This window comes from Danio rerio, chromosome 4 (assembly GCF_052040795.2).
Source record: "Danio rerio strain M-AB ecotype USA chromosome 4, GRCz13ab, whole genome shotgun sequence".
Lineage (NCBI taxonomy): Eukaryota > Metazoa > Chordata > Actinopteri > Cypriniformes > Danionidae > Danio > Danio rerio.
In genome coordinates, this window is record NC_141024.2 from 80,637,241 (window position 1) to 80,660,000 (window position 22,760).

The 22,760-nt window shown below is 42.5% G+C and overlaps 2 protein-coding genes and 4 non-coding genes across 7 annotated transcripts; all 6 read left to right on the top strand.

Moving 5' to 3' along the window:
- Positions 1-1,779: 1,779 nt before the first annotated feature.
- On the top strand, positions 1,780-1,886 carry LOC137494888 (U6 spliceosomal RNA). Its single transcript, XR_015489256.1, has one exon. It is a non-coding gene; the product is annotated as a U6 spliceosomal RNA (small nuclear RNA).
- A 418-nt stretch (positions 1,887-2,304) lies between these two features.
- On the top strand, positions 2,305-2,411 carry LOC137494688 (U6 spliceosomal RNA). The gene has a single exon (XR_015484705.1). It is a non-coding gene; the product is annotated as a U6 spliceosomal RNA (small nuclear RNA).
- A 413-nt stretch (positions 2,412-2,824) lies between these two features.
- On the top strand, positions 2,825-2,931 carry LOC137495036 (U6 spliceosomal RNA). Its single transcript, XR_015485126.1, has one exon. It is a non-coding gene; the product is annotated as a U6 spliceosomal RNA (small nuclear RNA).
- A 420-nt stretch (positions 2,932-3,351) lies between these two features.
- Positions 3,352-3,458, top strand: LOC137495010 (U6 spliceosomal RNA). Its single transcript, XR_015485101.1, has one exon. It is a non-coding gene; the product is annotated as a U6 spliceosomal RNA (small nuclear RNA).
- Positions 3,459-13,275: 9,817 nt separating this feature from the next.
- On the top strand, positions 13,276-14,615 carry LOC147845101 (uncharacterized). Its single transcript, XM_087250663.2, has 2 exons — positions 13,276-14,072; positions 14,330-14,615. Exons 1-2 carry the CDS (start codon positions 13,474-13,476, stop codon positions 14,613-14,615), a joined length of 885 nt encoding a protein of 294 aa, XP_087106789.1. The 5' UTR covers positions 13,276-13,473.
- LOC147845102 (uncharacterized) lies at positions 14,219-17,102 on the top strand. Of its 2 annotated transcripts, XM_088649874.1 has the most exons (2): positions 14,219-16,300; positions 16,478-17,102. In XM_088649874.1, exons 1-2 carry the CDS (start codon positions 15,680-15,682, stop codon positions 16,826-16,828), a joined length of 972 nt encoding a protein of 323 aa, XP_088506000.1. In that variant the 5' UTR covers positions 14,219-15,679; the 3' UTR covers positions 16,829-17,102. The 2 variants fall into 2 exon arrangements, with proteins under 2 accessions (XP_088506000.1, XP_087103836.1); XM_087247710.2 differs by having other exon boundaries at positions 14,219-16,945.
- The last annotated feature ends 5,658 nt before the right edge of the window (positions 17,103-22,760 follow it).

A 22,760-nucleotide genomic window follows, 5' to 3' on the forward strand; every position in this document is an offset into this window, starting at 1 on the left:
AGAAGGTAGGAAAGATGCGTATTTGGCCGGGGCGAGAGAGAGAGGGGAGGGGGGACTCCGTGGGAGTCTTAGCTCTTGGGGTAACTCCGTGGGAGTTAGAGCTGAAAGATTAGGCTCCTACAGGAGTCTAAATGGGGAGGGGGTGGTGGAGACTCCTATAGGAGGTGGGCTGGGCAGGACTCCGGGGGAGTCTAAGCTTAGACTGGAAAGGTAGGAGTAGCGGAATACTCAACGCTAGAAGGAAGTTATAGTAGCGGAGCAACTCGACGCTGAAAAAGAAAAGAAGCGGAGAAACTCGACGCTGGAAAGGGGGTAGGGAGTAAAAGATATTGAGGAGGTGGGGGGAGAGTGGGAGGGGATGGAGGAAAGAGCGGAAGCATTCGACGCTTGAAGGAAGGAAAGGAGGTGCGGAGGAACTCAATGCTTTAGAACATAGAACAGGAGATGCGGAGGAACTCAACGCTAGAAAACAAGAAAGTTGTCGATTGTGGAGGGGGGGGGGGGGGGTTTGGAGTAATTGATTGACTCCGGGGGAGTCAGGCCTTGAATGGTGATACTTAGGCTGAAGAGATGAGAGTAGCGGAAGAACAACACTAGAAGGAAGAGATAGTAGCGGAGCAACTCGACGCTGAAAAGAGAAAAGTAGCGGAGAAACTCAACGCTGGAAAGGGGTAGGGAGTAAAAGATGTTGAAGAGGTGGGGGGAGAGTGGGAGGGGATGGAGGAAAGAGCGGAAGCATTCGACGCTTGAAGGAAGGAAAGGAGGTGCGGAGGAACTCAACGCTTTAGAACATAGAATAGGAGATGCGGAGGAACTCAACGCTAGAAAACAAGAAAGTTGTCGATTGTGGAGGGGGGGGGGGGTTTGGGGTAATTGATTGACTCCGGGGGAGTCAGGCCTTGAATGGTGATACTTAGGCTGAAGAGATGAGAGTAGCGGAAGAACAACACTAGAAGGAAGAGATAGTAGCGGAGCAACTCGACGCTGAAAAGAGAAAAGTAGCGGAGAAACTCGACGCTGGAAAGGGGTAGGGAGTAAAAGATGTTGAAGAGGTGGGGGGAGAGTGGGAGGGGATGGAGGAAAGAGCGGAAGCATTCGACGCTTAAAGGAAGGAAAGGAGGTGCGGAGGAACTCAACGCTTTAGAACATAGAATAGGAGATGCGGAGGAACTCAACGCTAGAAAACAAGAAAGTTGTCAATTGTGGAGGGGGGGGGGTTTGGGGTAATTGATTGACTCCGGGGGAGTCAGGCCTTGAATGGTGATACTTAGGCTGAAGAGATGAGAGTAGCGGAAGAACAACACTAGAAGGAAGAGATAGTAGCGGAGCAACTCGACGCTGAAAAGAGAAAAGTAGCGGAGAAACTCGACGCTGGAAAGGGGTAGGGAGTAAAAGATGTTGAGGTGGTGGGGGAAGAGTGGGAGGGGATGGAGGAAAGAGCGGAAGCATTCGACGCTTGAAGGAAGGAAAGGAGGTGCGGAGGAACTCAACGCTAGAAAGGAGAAGAAGGAGGTGCGGAGAAACTCGACGCAGGAAGGAAGTGAAGACTGAAAAGATTTTATACTGGTAGCCTTGGGGAAAAAAGTTTTGCTCCTGTTGGGGTCGGGATTCAGGCACTCTTGGGAGAGAGATAGGGGGAGATTATTTTAGCACTGACAGGGCCAAAGCTCTGTAGTGCACGGCATACAAGTGGGAACATGGCTCTCCAGGTCCCACCACCTTGGAGGAACATTGCTGGGACTCGAGGCGTACATATGCCCTGAGCCTGACTGCTGATCTGTGCTCGCTACGGTGGCACATATACTAAAATTGGATCGATACAGAGAAGATTAGCATGGCCCCTGCGAAAGGATGACACGCAAATCCGTGAAGCGCTCCATATTGCTTTTTTAGTGCGTGGGTAAAAGTATAGAAATGAAAAAAGACAAAAGGCTTTTCACGTTTCCAAATGGTGCATGAGGATGGGTTTAGGAAATCGTGGGAGGTGCTGCTGGGTCAACTGGAAAGTCTACATGCATGGTGAAAACGAATGTGGGATGCTTTGATCATTTGTTTTGTTGTGCTAATGCACTTCCAAAGCCCTTGCTTTAGTGGGATTGCCATAGGCTATCGTGACACTCTAATTTCCCCCCGTCCATAAACTTGGTGACCTACTGCATCAATCAGTGTGCCTAGCACTGACAGGGCCAAAGCTCTGTAGTGCACGGTATATAAGTGGGAACATGGCTCTTCGGGTCCCACCACCTCTAAGGAACATTGCTGGGACTCGAGGCGTACATATGCCCTGTGCCTGACCACTGGTCTGTGCTCGCTACGGTGGCACATATACTAAAATTGGATCGATACAGAGAAGATTAGCATGGCCCCTGCGAAAGGATGACACGCAAATCCGTGAAGCGCTCCATATTGCTGTTTTAGTGCGTGGGTAAAAGTACAGAAATGAAAAAAGACAAAAGGCTTTTCACGATTCCAAATGGTGCATGAGGATGGGTTTAGCAAATCGTGGGAGGTGCTGCTGGGTCAACTGGAAAGTCTACATGCATGGTGAAAACGAATGTGGGATGCTTTGATCGTTTGCTTTGTTGTGCAACCAATGCACTTCCAAAGCCCTTGCTTTACTGGGACTTTGCCATAGGCTATCCTGACACTCTAATTTCCCCCTGTCCATAAACTTGGTGACCTACTGCATCAATCAGTGTGCCTAGCACTGACAGGGCCAAAGCTCTGTAGTGCACGGCATACAAGTGGGAACATGGCTCTCCAGGTCCCACCACCTTGGAGGAACATTGCTGGGACTTGAGGCGTACATATGCCCTGAGCCTGAGTGCTCACTACGGTGGCACATATACTAAAATTGGATTGATACAGAGAAGATTAGCATGGTCCCTGCGAAAGGATGACACGCAAATCCGATAAGCGATCCATATTGCTGTTTTAGTGCGTGGGTAAAAGTACAGAAATGAAAAAAGACAAAAGGCTTTTCACGATTCCAAATGGTGCATGAGGATGGGTTTAGCAAATCGTGGGAGGTGCTGCTGGGTCAACTGGAAAGTCTACATGCATGGTGAAAACGAATGTGGGATGCTTTGATCGTTTGTTTTGTTGTGCTAATGCACTTCCAAAGCCCTTGCTTTAGTGGGACTTTGCCATAGGCTATCCTGACACTCTAATTTCCCCCTGTCCATAAACTTGGTGACCTACTGCATCAATCAGTGTGCCTAGCACTGACAGGGCCAAAGCTCTGTAGTGCACAGCATACAAGTGGGAACATGGCTCTCCGGTTCCCACCACCCTGGAGGAACATTGCTGGGACTCGAGGCGTACATATGCCCTGAGCCTGACCGCTGTTCTGTGCTCGCTACGGTGGCACATATACTAAAATTGGATCGATACAGAGACGATTAGCATGGCCCCTGCGAAAGGATGACACGCAAATCCGTGAAGCACTCCATTTTGCTTTTTCAGTGCGTGGGTAAAAGTACAGAAATGAAAAAAGACAAAAGGCTTTTCACGATTCCAAATGGTGCATGAGGATGGATTTAGCAAATCGTGGGAGGTGCTGCTGGGTCAACTGGAAAGTCTACATGCATGGTGAAAACGAATGTGGGATGCTCTGATCGTTTGTTTTGTTGTGCTAATGCACTTCCAAAGCCCTTGCTTTAGTGGGACTTTGCCATAGGCTATCCTGACACTCTAATTTCCCCCCGTCCATAAACTTGGTGACCTACTGCATCAATCAGTGTGCCTAGCACTGACAGGGCCAAAGCTCTGTAAAGCACGGGATACAAGTGGGAACATGGCTCTAGGATAGAAAGGAGAAAAGACAAAAGGTTTTTTACGATTCCAAATGGTGCATGAGCAGGGTTTTAGCTGTTGGGATAGTTTACAGTTTAACCCAAAGAATGACCAGTCTGATAGATGAAGAAGAGCTAGAGTCAGAGATTCAAATAAATAAATAAATCAAGTTTACCTAAGATAGTTTGCCGTTTCATCATCAGAAGCCAGCTTCAACACTCGCAATAAGTTCCTAGGCTGCTCTGCTTACAATCACCAATCAATAACAATTATACTCTGACATAATGTCATTTCCAACTGAACACTGTGATTATCAGTTGTCATGGAACAGGCAGATAGCAGCTCATAGCTGATATCTAATGAGAGAGAAAGAGAGTTTTGAGCAATCCAGAACTGTTAATGTATGTTTACTCAATTTAAACATACATTAAACATAACATTAACTTCAATAACATAATTTTATTGTAATCTTTTACTCAAGCCCGTCCTAAAACATATAAAACAGAGTTGACATGCTTTTTCAAAGTAATGCTGTTACAGTCAACAACAGTTTTAGATCTTTCAGGGGTTAACTGCATCCATCAAAGTATTATTTCAACCCCCATTTATGTTACTTATATATTACTAAAAATATTTAAATCCAACCATAAAGCTGCTTGTTTGCACAGACTTACATGGCACATTTTTTATACAGACATGTCTCTGTTACTTTTTCTTTTTATATCAGAGTTTAACACCAAAAGCAACAAGAAATTGAGAATGAAATCTTACTAACAGCGCTTAGCTTTTGCTTGATTAATCTGCAAACCATCCCAAGATGTGGATACTGTCCAGATCGGTCCAATCCAGTTAGGGTCATATTTTTTTCGGGATTGCTCCTGGTGCATCATTGATCAATCAACCTCGCCCTAATATTTCTAGGTTTCTTGTCTGACTTTTGTGGCCACTACTATCTAATGGATACCGATTAAGATGTTATTTAAGAATTTATTTATTTATTTAACTATTTCTTTCCCTAATAATCTGACCTACTCTATTTTTAGGATTCGGGCCCTTTTGTCTGTGAAACAGCAAGATAGCAGTGGTGGAACTAATTACAATCTCGGGTTAATTTAGTCCACTACTAAATAAAAACCAGTCCAAGTTTTATCCCCGAGAATGTCTTAAAAGCCTCTTACACACCCGTCACTGAGTACTTAACTCTGGGTGGAGGAGGTACACCCCTCAACTACTGTTATACTTATTACTATCGTTATAGGTGTACCGCAAAATGCACCAGCTCACAAGGGGATTCCACACAAATCTACCACAAAATTTTGCCTTTCATTCACGTCTGAATGAGAACCCAACAGCGTTCCGTTACTACCCACTACTCCACAGAGCATCCCTAGTCTATAATATTTTAAATCTTTCTACATTTCTTTTTGTTGATTGATCAATGGTGTCACCAGTAAACAAGTGCCACGCGTCCTCCACCAAAACTGTAGGGATAGTATACAGTTTAACCCAAAGAATGACCAGTCAGGTATATAAAAAAGAGCCAGAGTCAGAGATTTAAATAAATAAATCAAGTTTACAGAAGATAGTTTGCAGTTTCATCAGCTGAAACCAGCTTCAACTCTCGCAATGAGTTCCTAGGCCGCTCTGCTTACAATCACCAATCAATAACAATTATACTCTCACATATTGCATTAACTGTGTCATACATATAGGTGTTCTAGCCTGATTGGTTAAAACACAGATAGACTAGGAGAATTTCCATGTGGGGTTTGTGCGTATATTCTGAACAATATCTTAAAGGTGCAGTAGGTGATCTGCCAAAATGCTAACCGCTTAGCATATTATCTTTGGACGGCGGCGAGGGACTGTGATTTAAAGCCACACCCCCTGAAATCGCGAACGCACGCACTGCGTCACAACAGCAGACAGACAACCCCACTAGTTAATGTCATTTGCCAGTTAGTTAGTGCCAGCGCCATGCAGGAATTACATTTATTACTTAGCCACACTTACATGCTATTTCAGAGTGAATATTCAGAGTAGCGATAAACAGTATAGGAAGGCTGTCATTGTTCAAAAATGACCAAACGTAAATATAAAAGCAACTTCAGCTCAATAAAGCAGGTTAGGCTGAAAAGCGCTATTTGCTGATGTTTTGTTGTTAAACTAAATATAAATATTTCTATAAATCATTATCAATGCTGTAAAATGACCTTATGAAACTGAAAATAATCACATCAATATTTCACCGCGAGATTTCAGTGGCTGAACAACACGTCTGTGCATATAAGTCATTCATAACACAACACAATCTAACATCAGCTTAGCCTGACTAAAATAGTTTTAAAACATAACATTACCTCTCTAATAGTAATATTTCCGCCATGGTGTTGTCCTTCCTTCAGCGTGCTAAAGTAACACCAATATTGATTCAGGTTTTTAAAAGTTTTAATTCAGCATTTGATTTCTCCCGGTCCGTCTCGGGACCGCGCGCAGTCGCTTATACAGACGGGCACACGCTAATGGCTTATGCGTGATATGCGTGAACAGATGCACAGAAGTCCGAATCTACATCTGCTGACAGACAGCCTGACCTGCTTATCGGAATTATGGGAGATGACAGTCCGACTCTATTTAATTGGATGAACATTTTTTAGTTTTATGCTTTACCCAGAATATAAAAATACATATAAACACATTTAGATCATTTACTGTAATCATTACTATTGGACAGTGAAGAGACTTTTAACCAGAACAAAAATTAGTGATTGTCTTCAGAAATTCAGTTTCTGAATATAATCACCTACTGCACGTTTAAGCATAAACGTCAGACATCCCTTAGACTGATTAAAGCTGACTCCAGACCTGTGAAACGGATCAACAATCAAATAGAACACACACACTTGAAGTATAATCTGTTACTTATTCAAGGCTGAGTGTACTCTCAGCCATCTTTATGAAAACTGGTTAAAAATTGGTATAGTCTACATTCAGGTAGTTATATTCTTATCATAGTCATAGTCTATCTTGAATAAAAAGTAGAATTACTTTGAAAGAAATAACCATAAAAACAGCAAAATCACTTTAGACATTTTAGACAGTATTAACTCATAGAAATAACAATAGAAACAGTAGATTCCAGTCCTCAGCCCTCAGTTCCACTTAAAGGGTCACGAAACACCAAAACACATTTTTTGAGCTGTTGACAGTCGTATATGTGTCCCACACTGCTAAAAACACTATTAGGACACTTATATTTCACTAAAAAGTGTAAATTGGTTGTTTTTGCGTTATTTCAAGCAAATTCGTACTTCCGGTTTGAAACGAATTTTTGAAGCTGCGTCACGGTCATGTGTGTATTCCAGCGTGCAGACTGGGCGTCTGTGTCAGAGTGAGTCTTATTACGTCTTACAGTGTGTTGCATTAATGCATGAGTAAGGCTTGGTTCAAACCAATCAGCGCGCTCTATTGTGCAACTTCATTAATATTCATTACTGTCAGAGTGTAGACGACAAAGACGCCACGTTGTGTTGGCAAAACAAGCGTGAAGTGTTGCTTTTATAGTTTGCTGCAGTTAAGTTTCGTTTTTATTTTCTCTCTGTGAGAGCGCAGACTCGTGTGGATTAAGTGTACGCGACGCGCGACAACAATAACTTACGTGTCTAAGGAGGATTATTGTTTACCTGAGAGCTGTTCTGATCTGCTAACACTGTGATCCGGAGTAGCAGTCGATTCTGTTCCCTTCTGGAATTCCAGTTCCCCCTCCACGAAGCGTATCCGCTAACAGCGTATGCGGACACAGCCGGATTTGCGGGCACCGGATTCGCTTGTAACGTTAGTCTCCTCTAAATAAAGGCTCTAGTTGCTGGTGATTGTCCTGTCTCTACAGATTTGGTAAGTGAGCGACCAGCGCTCTTTGTTTATTCAGTTTGTATTTTATTTGTATCAAACAAACTATTGCACCGAGTGTAAACAAGTTTGCACTAACAGTTACAACCAAACTATAACCTCGTGTTGGATTGTGTGACTGGAATAACACACGCGGTTTTCTGACGCTACCTTCCGTGTGCATCTAAGTTTCCGGGAAATGCAGAGGTTTTTTTTTCTCTCATTCGCCGTGCGGTATTAAACATTGCATGACGAATACACGCTTAGAGTAGTTCCTCGAATCAAATATCTCGTTTGTCGCGAGGGACATTAATGAATTCCCTGAATGAAAGAGCCAAACTGCAGTTAAAGTCCACCATTTAATAATTTGGCAAATAATTCGACTTCAGATGTCCATGTAAACACAGTCACATTGTCCGCTGTGGGTGTGTGTTTTGACTCTGAAATTCAGCTTGCCCAAATGGACACTCCCATACCAAGCCTCGTTTCTTCCTCCGACACTCCCCCCTAAACAGAGCTGGACACGCCCACTTTTCTGACTTTTTCCAAAGTAGAGGTGTGAAAACACCCTGCTGAAACGAGGGGGTTTCAGGGCCCTTTAAGGTCTCCGTGACCTCTGACCTAGTTTGGTGGCTTCTGATAATAGTTATAAAGAGACAGGCAAATGCACTGAACATTCTTATATTAAGCAATGTGTTACCTTATTCATTAATTAAAATAATTTCACAGTTAAATACTCATTCAAATGATGAAATAATTATATTTAATTTAAAAAAAAATCATGAGAAACAAGATGATGAGAAAAGGATAAATGTTGGTCCATGATAAGACGGATTGGAAAGCAGAAATCCGAATCCTTCAGCAGGAGAACATGTGTTTCAGGATTGGAGGTTCAGTGGTAGAATTCTCCCCTGCCAGGCGGGAAACCCAGGTTCGATTCCCGGCCAATGCAGTTGCTCGTTTGTGTTACTACTCTTCCAGCTACAAGTAACAGCCTTGTGGCAGCCACACAACACAAAGCCAAGAAACAACATTGGTCAGTATTGGAGGTTCAGTGGTAGAATTCTTGCCTGCCATGCAGGAGACCCGTGTCTGATTCCTGACCAATGCAATTCTTGTTTTGTGTTGATACTCTTCCAGCTGGAAGGCTAACATCCTTGCAGCAATCACACCCCACTAGGGCAGTAGCATAAGCATATCAACATTGGTGATTTTGGTAGAAATCTTGCCTGCCATGTGGGAGACCTGGGTTCGATTCCCTGCTAATGCAGTTGCTGTTTTGTGTGGCTCCTCTTCTAGCTCTGGTTGACGGCCTTTAAGCACTCACACAACACAAAAGCAAGGAAGAACATGGGTCAGCATTAGTGGTTCAGTGGTAGAATTCTTGCCTGCCATGCGGGCGACCCGAGGCCGATTTCTGTCCAATGCTATTCCTCTCTTGTGTTGCTACTCTTCCAGCTCTTGGTAGCAGCCTTGCAGCAATCACACCCCGCTAGGGTAGCACCATAAGCATATCAGCATTGGTGGTTCAGTGGTAGAATTCTACCCTGTCATGCCGGAGACCCGTGTCCGATTCCTTTTTTGTGTTGCTACTCTTCCAGCTCTGGGTATCAGCCTTGCAGCAATCACACCCCACTAGGGCTGCAGTAAAAGCTTATCAGCATTCGTGGTTCAGTGGTAGAATTCTTGCCTGCCACATGGTAGACCTAGAGTCGATTCTCGGCTAATACAAGTGCGATTTTGTGTGGCTCCTTTTTCAGCTCTGGTTGACGGCCTTTTAGCACTCACACACTACAAAGGCAAAATACCATATCGGTAAGCATTGGTGGCTCAGTGGTGAAATTCTCGCCTGCCATGTGGGAGACCCAGGTCCGATTCCCGGCCAATGCAATTCCTGTTTTGTGTTGCTACTCTTCCAGCTCTGGGTAACAGCTTTGCAGCAATCACACCCCACTAGGGGAGCAGTATAAGCATATCTGTATTGGTGGTTCAGTGGTAGATTTCTTACCTGCTATGCGGGAGAACTTGAGGCGATCCCCGGCTAATACAAGTGCGTTTTTGTGTGGCTCCTTTTTCAGCTCTGGTTGACGGCCTTTTAGCACTCACACACTACAAAGGCAAAATACCATATCGGTAAGCATTGGTGGCTCAGTGGTGAAATTCTCGCCTGCCATGTGGGAGACCCAGGTCCGATTCCCGGCCAATGCAATTCCTGTTTTGTGTTGCTACTCTTCCAGCTCTGGGTAACAGCTTTGCAGCAATCACACCCCACTAGGGGAGCAGTATAAGCATATCTGTATTGGTGGTTCAGTGGTAGATTTCTTACCTGCTATGCGGGAGAACTTGAGGCGATCCCCGGCTAATACAAGTGCGTTTTTGTGTGGCTCCTGTTTCAGCTCTGGTTGGTGGCCTTTTAGCACTCACACAACACAAAGGCAAGGAACAACATGGGTCAGCATTGGTCGTTCAGTGGTAGAATTCTTCCCTGCCACGCGGGAGACCCAGGTCCGTTTCCCGGCCAATGCACCTTCTGATTTTGGTTGCTACTCTTCCAGCACTGGGTAACAGCTTTGCAGCAATCACAACCCACTAGGGCTGCAGTTAAACCATATCAGCATTGGTGGTTTAGTTGTAGAATTCTCGCCTGCCACGCGGTAGACCTTGAGTCGCTTCCTGGCTAATACAAGTGTAGTTTTGTGTGGCTCCTTTTTCAGCTCTGGTTGACGGCCTTTTAGCACTCATACAACACAAAGGCAAGGAAGAACATGGCTCAGCATTGGTGGTTCAGTGGTAGAATTCTCGCCTGCCATGCGGGAGACCCGGTTCCGATTCCCGGCCAATGCAATTCCTTTTTTGTGTTGCTACTCTTCCAGCTCTGGGTAACAGCCTTGTATCAATCACACCCCACTAGGGCTGCTGTGTAAGCATATCAGCATTGTTGGTTCAGTGGTAGATTACTTGCCTGCCACACAGAAGACCATGGTCCAATTCCCGTCCATTACAATTCCTGTTTTGTGTAGCTACTCTTCCTGCTCTGGGTAACAGCCTTGCAGTAATCACACCCCACTAGGGCTGCAGAATAAGCATGTCAGCAATGGTGGTTCAGTGGTAGATTTCTCGCCTTCCCCGTGAAAGACTCTGGTCAGATTCCCGTCCATTCCAATTCCTATTTTGTGTTGCTACTCTTCCAGCTCTGGGTAACAGCCTTGCAGCAATCACAACCCACTAGGGCTGCAGTATAAGCATATCAGCATTGCTGGTTCAGTGGTAGAAATCTCGCCTGCCACGTGGGAGACCTTGAGTCGGTTCCTGGCTAATACAAATGCAGTTTTGTGTGGCTCTTTTTTCAGCTCTGGTTGACGGCCTTTTAGCACTCACACAACACAAAGGCAAGGAGGAACATGGGTCAGCATTGGTGGTTCAGTGGTAGAAACCTTGCCTGCCACGCGCGATACCCGGGTCCAATTCCCAGCCAATGCATTTCCTGTTTTGTGTTGCTACTCTTCCAGCTCTGGGTAACAGCCTTGCAGCAATCACACCCCACTAGGGCTGTAGCATAAGCATATCAGCATTGGTGGTTCAGTGGTAGAATTCTCACCTGCCACGTGGGAGACCTGGGTCCGATTCCCGGCCAATGAAAATCCTGTTTTGTGTTGCTACTCTTCCAGCTCGGATATCAGCCTTGCAGCAATCACACCCCACTAGGGCTGTAGTAAAACCATTTCAGCATTGGTAATTCAGTGGTAGAATTCTCGCCTGCCACGCGGTGGACAAAGAGTTGATTCCTGGCTAATACAAGTGCGGTTTTGTGTGGCTCCTTTTTCAGCTCTGGTTGACGGCCTTTTAGCACTCACACACTACAAAGGCAAAAAACTATATCAGTAAGCATTGGTGGCTCAGTGGTAGATTTCTTGCCTGCCACACGGGAGATCAGGGTCCGATTCCCAGCCAATGCAATTCCTGTTTTGTATTACTACACTTCCAGCTCTGTGTAACAGCCTTGCAGCAATCACACTCCACTAGGGGCGCAGTATAAGCATATCAGTATTGGTAGTTCAGTGGTAGAATTCTCGCCTGCTATGTGGGCGACCTTGAGTCGATTCCCGACTAATACAAGTGCGGTTTTGTGTGGCTCCTCTTTCAGCTCTGGTTGACGTCTTTTTAGCACTCACACAACACAAAGGCAGGGAAGAACATGGGTCAGCATTGGTGGCTCAGTGGTAGAGTTCTCGCCTGCTACGCGGGAGACCTGGGTCCGATTCACGGCCAATGAAAATCCTGTTTTGTGTTGCTACTCTTCCAGCTCTGGATATCAGCCTTGCAGCAATCACACCCCACTAGGGCTGTAGCAAAACCATTTCAGCATTGGTGGTTCAGTGGTAGAATTCTCGCCTGCCACGCGGTGGACAAAGAGTTGATTCCTGGCTAATACAAGTGCGGTTTTGTGTGGCTCCTTTTTCAGCTCTGGTTGACGGCCTTTTAGCACTCACACACTACAAAGGCAAAAAACTATATCAGTAAGCATTGGTGGCTCAGTGGTAGAATTCTCGCCTGCCATGTGGGAGACCCGGGTCTGATTCCCGACCAATGCAATTCCTGTTTTGTGTTGCTACTCTTCCAGCTCTGGGTAACAGCCTTGCAGCAATCACACCCCACTAGGGTTGCAGTAAAACCATATCAGCATTGGTGGTTCAATGGTAGAACTCTCGCCTGCCACGCGGTAGGCCTTGAGTCGCTTCCCGGCTAATACAAGTGCAGTTTTGAGTGGCTCCTTTTTCAGCTCTGGTTGACAGCCTTTTAGCACTCACACAACACAAAGGCAAAAAGTAACATCGGTCAGCATTGGTGGCTCAGTGGTAGAATTCTCGCCTGCCATGCAGGAGACCCAGGTCCGATTCCTGGCCAATGCAATTCCTGTTTTGTGTTGCTACTCTTCCAGCTCTAGGTAACAGCTTTGCAGCAATCACGCCCCACTAGGACAGTAGTATAAGGATATCAGCATTGGTGGTTCAGTGGTAGATTTCTCACCTGCCACGTTTTGTGAGTTTTGTTTTTAGAGTTTTGTGTTGCTACTCTTCCAGCTCTGGATATCAGCCTTGCAGCAATCACACCCCACTAGGGCTGTAGTAAAACCATTTCAGCATTGGTGGTTCAGTGGTAGAATTCCACGTGGTAGAATTCCACGTGGTAGACCTTGAGTCGCTTCCCGCCTAATACAAGTGCAGTTTTGTGTTGCTCCTTTTTCAGCTCTGGTTGACGGCCTTTTAGCACTCACACACACAAAGGCAAGGAAGAACACAGGTCAGCATTGGTGGTTCAGTGGTGGAATTCTCGCCTGCCACGCAGGAGACCAGGATTTGATTCCCGGCCAATGCAATTCCTGTTTTGTGTTGCTACTCTTCCAGCTTTATGTATCAGCCTTGCAGCAATCACACCCCACTAGGGCTGCAGTATAAGCATATCAGCATTGTTGCTTCAGTGGTAGATTTCTTGCCTGCCACACAGAAGACCGTGGTCTGATTCCCGTCCAGTACAATTGCTGTTTTGTGTAGCTACTCTTCCAGCTCTGGGTAACAGCCTTGCAGTAATCCTTGCAGTGCTCCTTCATTGCTGAGCTTGACTTGTCATTTACTATCGCCCACCCACTCGTCACATTATGTAAGAAATTAGCGGAGGATAGACCCGCCTTGGTGCATCTGTCTGTCTCCAGGCAGCACGCAAGCTATCTTCTTACACACGGCATCTTGCCAGAGTTTAAAAAAACATCTGTCTGAGAAGCTTAAGAATGGCATGTTTTCAGTCAACATTGACGAGGCCACAGACAAAAGTATGGATAAAATTCTTAATGTACTGGTCCGATTTTATGACGAGGATGCAGGCAGTGTGAAAACACAGTATCTTGCCAGCAAAAGAGTAAATATTGCAAATGCCTCAGCTTTGATGCTGGAACTAAATGACGTCCTGCACTCATATGGGCTAAAGTGGAGGCAGGTCACCAGTATGCTACTAGACAATTGCGCAGTGATGAGGGGGAAGAAGTTGGGGCTTGAGACCCTAGCTAGAAAGGAGAACCCCAATCTGTTGGACATTTTGGGAGACACTGTCCATATGGTGTCAAATGCGGCTAAGGCTCTCATGAGCCCATTTCAATCAGAGGTGGAAGATTTTTGCTCTGATGTTTATAAAGACATAGAGAAGTCCCCCAAGCAGAAGGAGATTTTTGCACAATTTCAGAGTTTACTCCATCTCCCCCCCAAGAGCTTGATAAGGCCCATTAGTAACCGATTCATTCAGATGCTTGAAGTCTGCAGTAGAATGAATGAACTACTGGATGTACTTGTGGTGCACTACTATCATGTCCTGGACCCAAATGAGGAACACAAATACAGGTAGGCCTAATAAAACTCTTTTTAATAATAACAGGTGTGATGTATTTAATGTTTGTTATTTAGTTTAGTTAGATTAAGCTCATTATGGAATGTACAGGAGGCCTAATGATGCAACATCTTTTGAGATATTATTTTTAAATGGTTATGGTAGGTGTTAGGAAAATAGCAAATTATCAGCATATCAAGGTAATAGGCTATATATATATATATGTGTGTGTGTGTGTGTGTGTGTGTGTGTGTGTGTGTGTGTACTACAGAATTCTTCTTAATCAGGTTTTTGAGCGGCATGACCTCACAACTGAGGAAAAGGCCAGGATAGTAGTTCTTCAGAAAGAGCAGGCAGCAGCGTCCCGGACGGGAACACAAGTTAACCAAGACCGAAAAGATCGCATCTCTGAGCTCATTTCAGAGTTTGACAGAGTAAAAGTCTTGATTGACTTATACAGAGGTATCTTTTGTATGACTAGGCAAACTAAATGCAACTTGAACTTGATGTTGTATTGGTTAAATATTTTTGTGTTTTTAGTGTTTGTAGTCCACTAGCACCTGATCTAACAAATTACCTAAGTCATGATACAATGAAACAGTCAGGTCTTTTCTACAGCAACAATAACCAAATTAATGAGAATATGATCAACATTTAAGTACTGTGTGATGTTGTGAAGAACTATGTATCAAGGTAACAGTTTCCTATAATTTACTCCTGTACATGAAAGTGAGTAACATATTCAAAAGCCATCTCTGTAGTCTCATTACAGAGTCTAATCTAATTTTTATTTATCAGAGGATGCAAGACCTAGACTTGATACCTAGAAACATATGATGTCACCTCAAAGGCTATTTTTTGCATTGTGTCAGAAAGAAAAATGTTTTGTTATACAGTCATCTTGGAATATATCAAAAAGTAATTCCCTCTGTTATATGTATGGCAGTATGACTAGTGTTCTGATCTAATTAATGTTTTGCTGGAAAAAAATTTAGTTGTATTATTATTTAGTCACAGTATATATTGTATTTTAAATACATAATCATACTTTTGTTCAGTTATTTCCCACACCAGTCATGAGTTTTAATTGCTTAAATTGAATTATTTATTTTTTCTTATATTTGCAGGGGTCCTTCTGACATTTCAGAGATTTGTCAAAAAGCTTCAACATGAAAAGCCAATGGTGCATTTGTTGCATGTGGAAATGGTGGCCCTTGTTAAAGAGCTCCTGAGCAAATTTATGAGACCAAAGGCTGTTCCACTGAGTCACAAGGAGTTTCTTAAGGTTGATGTACGGTGCAGGGATTTGCAACTGTCAAACCAGAGGCTCTCTGTTGGACAATTCTGCTACAATTCAATGAACAAAGCTCGTGTGGAGAGGAAGGTATGGGTTGGACATATCTATGACTCTCTCAGAGAAGGGTATATGAGGTCAGCAGAGTTTCTGCTAAAAAACCTTCCCCTGGATAACATCATATTAACATCACTCTCTGCTCTAACGCCGTCTCTAATTCAATCCGATGCAGTTGTTGGAGCATTCACTACATTAGGAAAGGCCTTGCCAAATGTTGTCCCTCCAGAAGAGATTGGTTAGCTGGTTGAAGAATGCCGGGCCTACCAGATGGATGCGGACATGCTTCTTCGTGTACCAAACTACATTGAAGGGGACTGTCGAGTTGATGTAGACTGGTGGAGCCATGTTGCTTCCTTGAAAAATGCAGAAAGAGGTGTGAGGTATCCCACCCTGTGCAAACTTGTTAATGCGCTTTTGTCCATTTTTACAGGCCCCTTGGTGGAAGGATCATTCAATTTAATGGATGATATCCTAGAGTCTGACAGGTGCTCCATTAATGTGGAAACATATGAGAGCCTCGCAGTGATCAAGTCCACACTTAAGGCCAGGGACTGGACAGCCTCAACTATGAACATTGACCAGCCTTTAAGGCGATCCTGCCTTTCCTCATTCCAAAACTACAAATTACATTTAAAGAAAACGAAAGAGACTGCACAGGCACTAAAGCAGAAAAGGCTTAGTGAGGCAGCAAGGATTCTGTCCTTAAAGGAGGCAAACAAATTGGCTCAACAGGCCCGAAAAATCAAAAGGCCAGCAAAATCCTCCTCTGCACAAGCCTCCACTTCCTCTACTCAACAGGCCCTCCTGAAAAAGAGAAGACCACCCCAATCCTCCTCTGCACAAGCCTCCACCACCTCTGCTCAAGCCACCACCACCTCTGCTCAACAGGCCCTCCTGAAAAAGAGAAGACCACCCCAACCCTCCTTTGCACCAGTCTTAACCTCTGTACAAGTCACCACCTCCTCTGCACAAGCCTCCACTTCCTCTGCTCAACAGGCCCACCTGAAAAAGAGAAGACAACCCCAACCCTCCTCTGCACAAGCCACCACCACCTCTGCTCAACAGGCCCTCCTGAAAAAGAGAAGACCACCCCAACCCTCCTCTGCACCAGTCTTAACCTCTGTACAAGTCACCACCTCCTCTGCACAAGCCTCCACTTCCTCTGCTCAACAGGCCCACCAGAAAAAGAGAAGACAACCCCAACCCTCCTCTGCACAAGCCTCCACTTCCTCTGCACAAGCCTCCACCACCTCTGCACAAGCCACCACCTCCTCTGGTCAACAGGCCCTGGAAAAAAGGAAGACCACTCCAACCCTCCTCAGCACCAGTCTCCACATCATCTGCACCAACACAGTTTTTTCCTCTCTTTTATCAATCCAAAGCATCATTAAACATGTTAAAAAGAAAAGGTTCTGAGGACCCAAAACAATGTTTATCAAAAAGGAAGAAATTAAGGGATGGAGACATGTTTTCCACACTGTCTTTTACAGTTATTTATTTTGTTTTTTCTGTTAAGTGGTCACCATTTGCATGTTTTGGACCAAAAACTAAGTTCAGAAAGGAAAAAATAAAGGGAAGGAGAAATGTTTTTTTGTTAATCCCATACTGTCTTTTACAGTATATTTATTTATTATGGTTTTTCAGTTAAATGGTGCATATTTTGCAATTAAATTTGTTAAAGAAAAATGAATGTGTGTCCTTTTCATGTCCTTTAGTTAATCAATTCCTGTGTACTTTGGAGTACTATTATTGCCACTTACTGACCTGTCTTGGTATGGCTGTAGCATCTGTAGCATTTACTTCCAGTGATTGTTCTAAGATGGGCTAATAATGTCAATCTAGGCACTGAACATATTGAGAAGAAAATGCTAAGTTTTCTTGAATAATACTGGGGGCATAATGCAAATAGGAAAATATCTAAAAAGAGCCACTTGACAATAACTACACATGGGCTGTTAATACATTTGGGCCCAGGGGCCCACAAGTTATGAGTTAAAAGTGCGTTGCATACATAGTACCCCCACCCCTACTCACCTCAGGGGCAAGGAAAAAAAGTTCAGGCTCAGGAATTTTTTCCACTATCAGCCCTGCAACTGTTACGAACAAGACTATATATATATGAAGTGAAACGGGCCGGAGTATAGTAAAAAGGTTTGGAGTGTTGTTCACTTGCTTAACAATTAAAGCAGTTCACATTGAGGTTGCTGATAGTTTGGACATTGACTAACGCATTAATGTATATATACTTATATATAAATATATATACAGTCTTATATCAGTTATTTATTAAAAAAAATGGGGGTGGGGGGAATAAACAGGGAGGCTAATAACTCTGACTTCAACTGTATATCTGTGTGTGTATGAGTATATGTATATGGCTACTTTTATACTTTTTTTCGCAAAAGATTCTGACTTTCGTGCAGGATTGATTCTGCTGTCCCATGTCTTCAAAGAAAAAGTTGAGAATTTGATCACACTGGGAGAGGTATGGAACTTAGCTGAACTCTCGCTTTCTAATAGTCTTGATACATGTTTCTTATAGATGGTTAACTTTTTTTTTTTTTTTTACTTTTTACAGTGTGATGCTGAGACTCCATACCCAACCATACAATTGGCAGAAACTGACTGGAAAATGGCTTTCTCCAAGAGGGCACAATTTTTTGTCAAAGTGGATGGTGTGGAGGTGTGAAGGGCAATGGGACCTGAAGAAGGAATCATTGCAGCCTTCAGTGCTTATTATGTATTCAACTTGGCTTATCCACCATATATGAAGAATACACTGACCTTCCTGCAGCATGCCATAGCCAAGATTACTGAGGAGGGTGGCAAGCCCCTTCCAATAACTGTCACCCAAATAATTAATATCCTGTACTAAAAATGCCACAGCCATATCGATGCACAAGGTGTGGAAGGAAAACCTTCACCTTAATAAAACTAATTCAACATGTTGGCCTGGTTCACAACCATGAACCAAATTTCAACATCACTTGTGGACTGAATGATTGCAAGTCATCTTTTACACTATATGAGTCTTTTAGGCGTCATGTCTATCGAAAACACAGGAAGCTTGTTCTGCCTCATGATGACCTGGATGCTACTGAAAACATGGACCATGATTTTGAAAATATTGACTGTCACAATGATCTGGAAAATACCAACGAGCTACAGCCTTTGGCAGATGAAATGCCTCCACCGAGTAGGAATGAGCTTTTGGCTAACTTTAAAGAAAATCTCTTCAGTTTCATTCTTAAATGTAGAGAAAAAAAATCACATTCCTCAGACTGTTCAGCAGGAAATAATGACATACATTTTTTATTTTGTTATTTTAAAGAAAATTACGACTCTTTTATTTCTTACCATCTCCAAAAAATGGGTTCAACATTTCAGAATGTCCTGAAACAAGACAAATGGTACAGTCAAGGGACTTCTTTGAAGAAGCTTCAAAAATTGTTAGCTCTCCACACATGTTAAAAGACCACTGTAAATCTAAGCTTAGGCTGATTGAACCAGTACATCACATTTTGAGGTCACCGAGTGGACACAAAGTAGGCACCTATTCATATGTACCTATTACTGAGGTTTTAACTAACTACTGCTCACGTGACGACATATTTGATGAAATTCAGACAAACAACTATTTACACAGAGATCCAGATTACCTAAATGACTACAAAGATGGTACATGTTTCAAGGAACATTCCTACTTTAAAGTCAACCCACATGCTTTACAAATGAAGACGAATTTGACGTTGTTAACCCGCTAGGTTAAAAAAAAAAGCAAGCACAAGCTTTGTGCTTTTTACTATACAGAAGGCAACCTTAAACACACCTCAAAACTGAAGCACATTCTCCTTGCTTTATTAGTACGACAAACCTTTGTAAAAAACTGTGGATTAGCAACCATTTTAAAACCAATGTTGGATGACCTGAAAAAACTTGAACGTGAAGGGTTCATGATAACTGTAGGTGGGATTGAACAGACTATTCATGGTGCACTAGCAACATTATCGGCAGACAATCTTTCAGCACATATGTTAGCTGGTTTTACGATGTCATTTAACTATTGCATGGCAACCCACACAGACATAAAAGATAAATTTACTGAAAGTGATTTTTTTTTAAGAACTCCAGAGGTACATCTCTACCATCTAACATGCATTGAAAACGCAAATGATCGAAGAACATATGGTGTAAACTATCCATCACCATTTAGTGAATTGAACTATTTTGACGTGACACAGACATTTCCACCTGATATAATGCATGATTTGTTGGAGGAAGTCATTCCTCTAATAATAAAACTTGTTCTGAGCTGGGCTCACAAAGAAAAACATATCACTATTCAGGAGTTAAATGATGAACTTGAGCAACTCTCCATTGGTCAAAATGACAAAAAAAAAAAAAAAACAGTGCATTTGTCAGAGCGAAGCTTACACAAATCTGGAATTGCTGGGTCTGCCTCACAAAAATGGTTTTTGTTTAGGATTTTAACATTTTTAATGGCACACCGTATTCCTCCCAACAGTAAACAGTGGAATGTTTTTCTGTTGTGTCGTGACATTGTTGACATTGTAATATCCCCAAGAGTGAAAAGGGAAAACCTGGCAATGTTAGATACACTGGTGTTTGAGTTTTTGACACAGCTAAGTGATGTTTTTGGGGATGTTGTGACACCCAAGTGTCATTTTTTGATACATTACTCAAGACTAACATCTATGTTTGGACCTTTGCGCTTGCTTTGGTGCATGCGTTTTGAGGCTAAACACCAGTATTTTAAGAACGTTGCTAGCAGCTGTAGAAACTTTATTAACATTGCCAAAACCTTAAGTGAGAGGCACCAAATGAAACAATGCTGGGAATTTTCCACACCTTGTATTCTTGATGAGTTTGAGTAGGTAGTAGGTAGGAGTATAGAGACTCCGTTATCATCACTCCCATTAGACCTACAGACAATTCTCACAAACATACACTCTATGGAACATTTCAACATTCAGCGCGTTTCAAATGTGACTGTTGATAGTGTGAGGTATGCATTAAAAGATGTATTCATAGTTGACTATGTCCATGCAGAAGAAATTCCCCTATTCTTCCAAATTAAATACATTTTAAATGTAAACACTGAATGGTTGCTTTGTGGCAAGTTTTTAATTCCAGTTTCTTACGATTCACACTTCCATGCATATGTGGTAAAAGTTGACTTGAAATGGAGTGGAATTAAACCAGGACAAGAGATGGACTTTCAGGCACTTGACACTTACTATGCTGATGACAAATTATTTGTTATCCTGAAGAATGTTTAAAGTTAAAATCAAATTTCTAATACTGTGTTTGGTAAAATGTTTGATGTGAAATGTGTAGGAAAAAGTTTGCTTGCATGATGTAGAGACTGTTTTAATAAGATGTTTACAGTAGAAAAAAATGTACTAAGTTAAAACAAGGTCTAATTAAATGTTACATGGTTTTAAAAATGGTCAATGAAATGTGATGTAAATAAAAGAACAACTAATTTAACATTGAGCTTAATGTTCTTGCTGTTTAGAATTTTTATAGAACGTTTTAAAAGAGTCTAATCAACATCTTGTTTTTTTTTTAAACTATGCATCCTGTTATGGCACTTTGTTTATTGTTATTGAACTTAAAATATTAACTCTGTGAAAACTAAGACTGTAATAGGTTCCTTTATGAAATGTATTTGTGACCAAGTTTTAAAGGTATTAATTTAGAATGAATTCAGTGTGCTCTGTAATAATATTGTTTTGTATTCTTCTAAAATTGTCATCAAATTGTGTTATGGGATTATAGCTAAAATGTTTATCCTGTGAAAAATGTATTTTTAATTGTTACGAATGTTTAATAAAAAGTGTTTAAACTGCATTCTAGCCTATTTTTAATGTACAGTATGAAGTACAAATTTGCACCATTTTTTAAAGGTACATTATGGTACCATAATATTAGCAAAGGTACAATTTTGGCAGCAGAGGAACATATTTGCCCTTTGAAAGGTACATACTGCAAAGGTACAAATACGTACCCACATGAAAGGGTACAATGGGTGTACCCTTGAGGGTACTGCCCCAGTGACAAGCCATTGTACCCCTAAAGGTACAAATTTTGCACATTTTTTCTGACAGTGTAGGGAAAAGATCTTAGGATGGATACTGTCACAATATGTGGGTGATTGAATTATCTACAGCTTCACAAAGATCTAGTTCAATTAAAAGACTTAAGTGGAGACCATTGCTCCAAACAGTGAGATATGATGACTGTTTTTGGTGTTGACTGGATAGAGAATTATTCTGTAAACAAGCACAGTTGAGAAACTATGATGAGTAGATGAGTGGAGATGGTACCAGAAGCAAATTATGAAGCAGGAACAGTTATTCATTTGTGATGAAAGAAGTACTTCCAAGGATTTGAAACATCAGCAGAAATAAGTTCATAAAAGGTTTGCATTCATAAAGTAATTAAAATCAAGGTTAATAAGTGATCAATAAATAAAAACATCTAAAGGAGTATGAAAAAATGTGAATAAAGCAAAAGAGAGAGTAATTGTATTATGCTCAATTACCAGAAATGGCTGAAAGAGATGAAGATGATCCATCAAGGCCAACGCTCAATGAAAGATGTGAAAATAATAAACTTAATGGGTTTAATGTGTTAACAAGTGCATTGGTGAATGATGGCATGGAAACTGACAGAAACAGGCATCTAACACCGCATCGCATGAACTGCTATTGGGTCGACCCTTGCAAGAAACCACATGAAACTTTGCATAAAACCTTGCATATAATCTCACCTATAACCTTGCACATAACCTCTTGGAATGGTTTGCAAAGATGTCTAATGCAGTAGGGACTTAAATGAAGAGACAATTAATTGCCATGTGCAAAGCGATATCTGTGCATGAAACCAGAAAGGAGCCATGTGAGAGAGCAGTGATACAAGGTCCAATTGGTCCAGCTGATCGAGTCTATCTGTGGATGTTCTGGAAAAAGGAGAGAGCTCAGGAGGAAAGGACCATATCTGGATGAGGGCAAATCCAACAGCTGCCAAAGTGGATGCCATTAATGGGGTACCAATGCCTCAAAGGAGCGAAAGGAAACAACTCCAGCAAGGGAAAGCTGACCGGAAACAGAGGAGCCTGAATATTCCAAAGCTCTAAACTACTAAGTGCAACATGTGGAAGGAGAAGTTAATCAGAACAAAGTAAAGAGTGATTCTGATAATATGCCTGAATACCACATACAGCAGTGCCACAAGTCAAGGGATGATGAATGCACAACTGCAGATTTCAAAACTCAGACTCTTAACCACACATCTCCATCAACATCTATTAAAGTCAAGTGAA

Excerpts from the sequence above, each read along its gene's own strand:
- LOC147845101 (XM_087250663.2), top strand. The coding sequence starts at position 13,474 with ATGTTTTCAGTCAACATTGACGAGGCCACAGACAAAAGTATGGATAAA. Across the intron at positions 14,073-14,329 it reads AATGAGGAACACAAATACAG|AATTCTTCTTAATCAGGTTT; the intron begins GTAGGCCTAATA and ends TGTGTACTACAG.
- LOC147845102 (XM_087247710.2), top strand. The coding sequence starts at position 15,680 with ATGGATGCGGACATGCTTCTTCGTGTACCAAACTACATTGAAGGGGAC.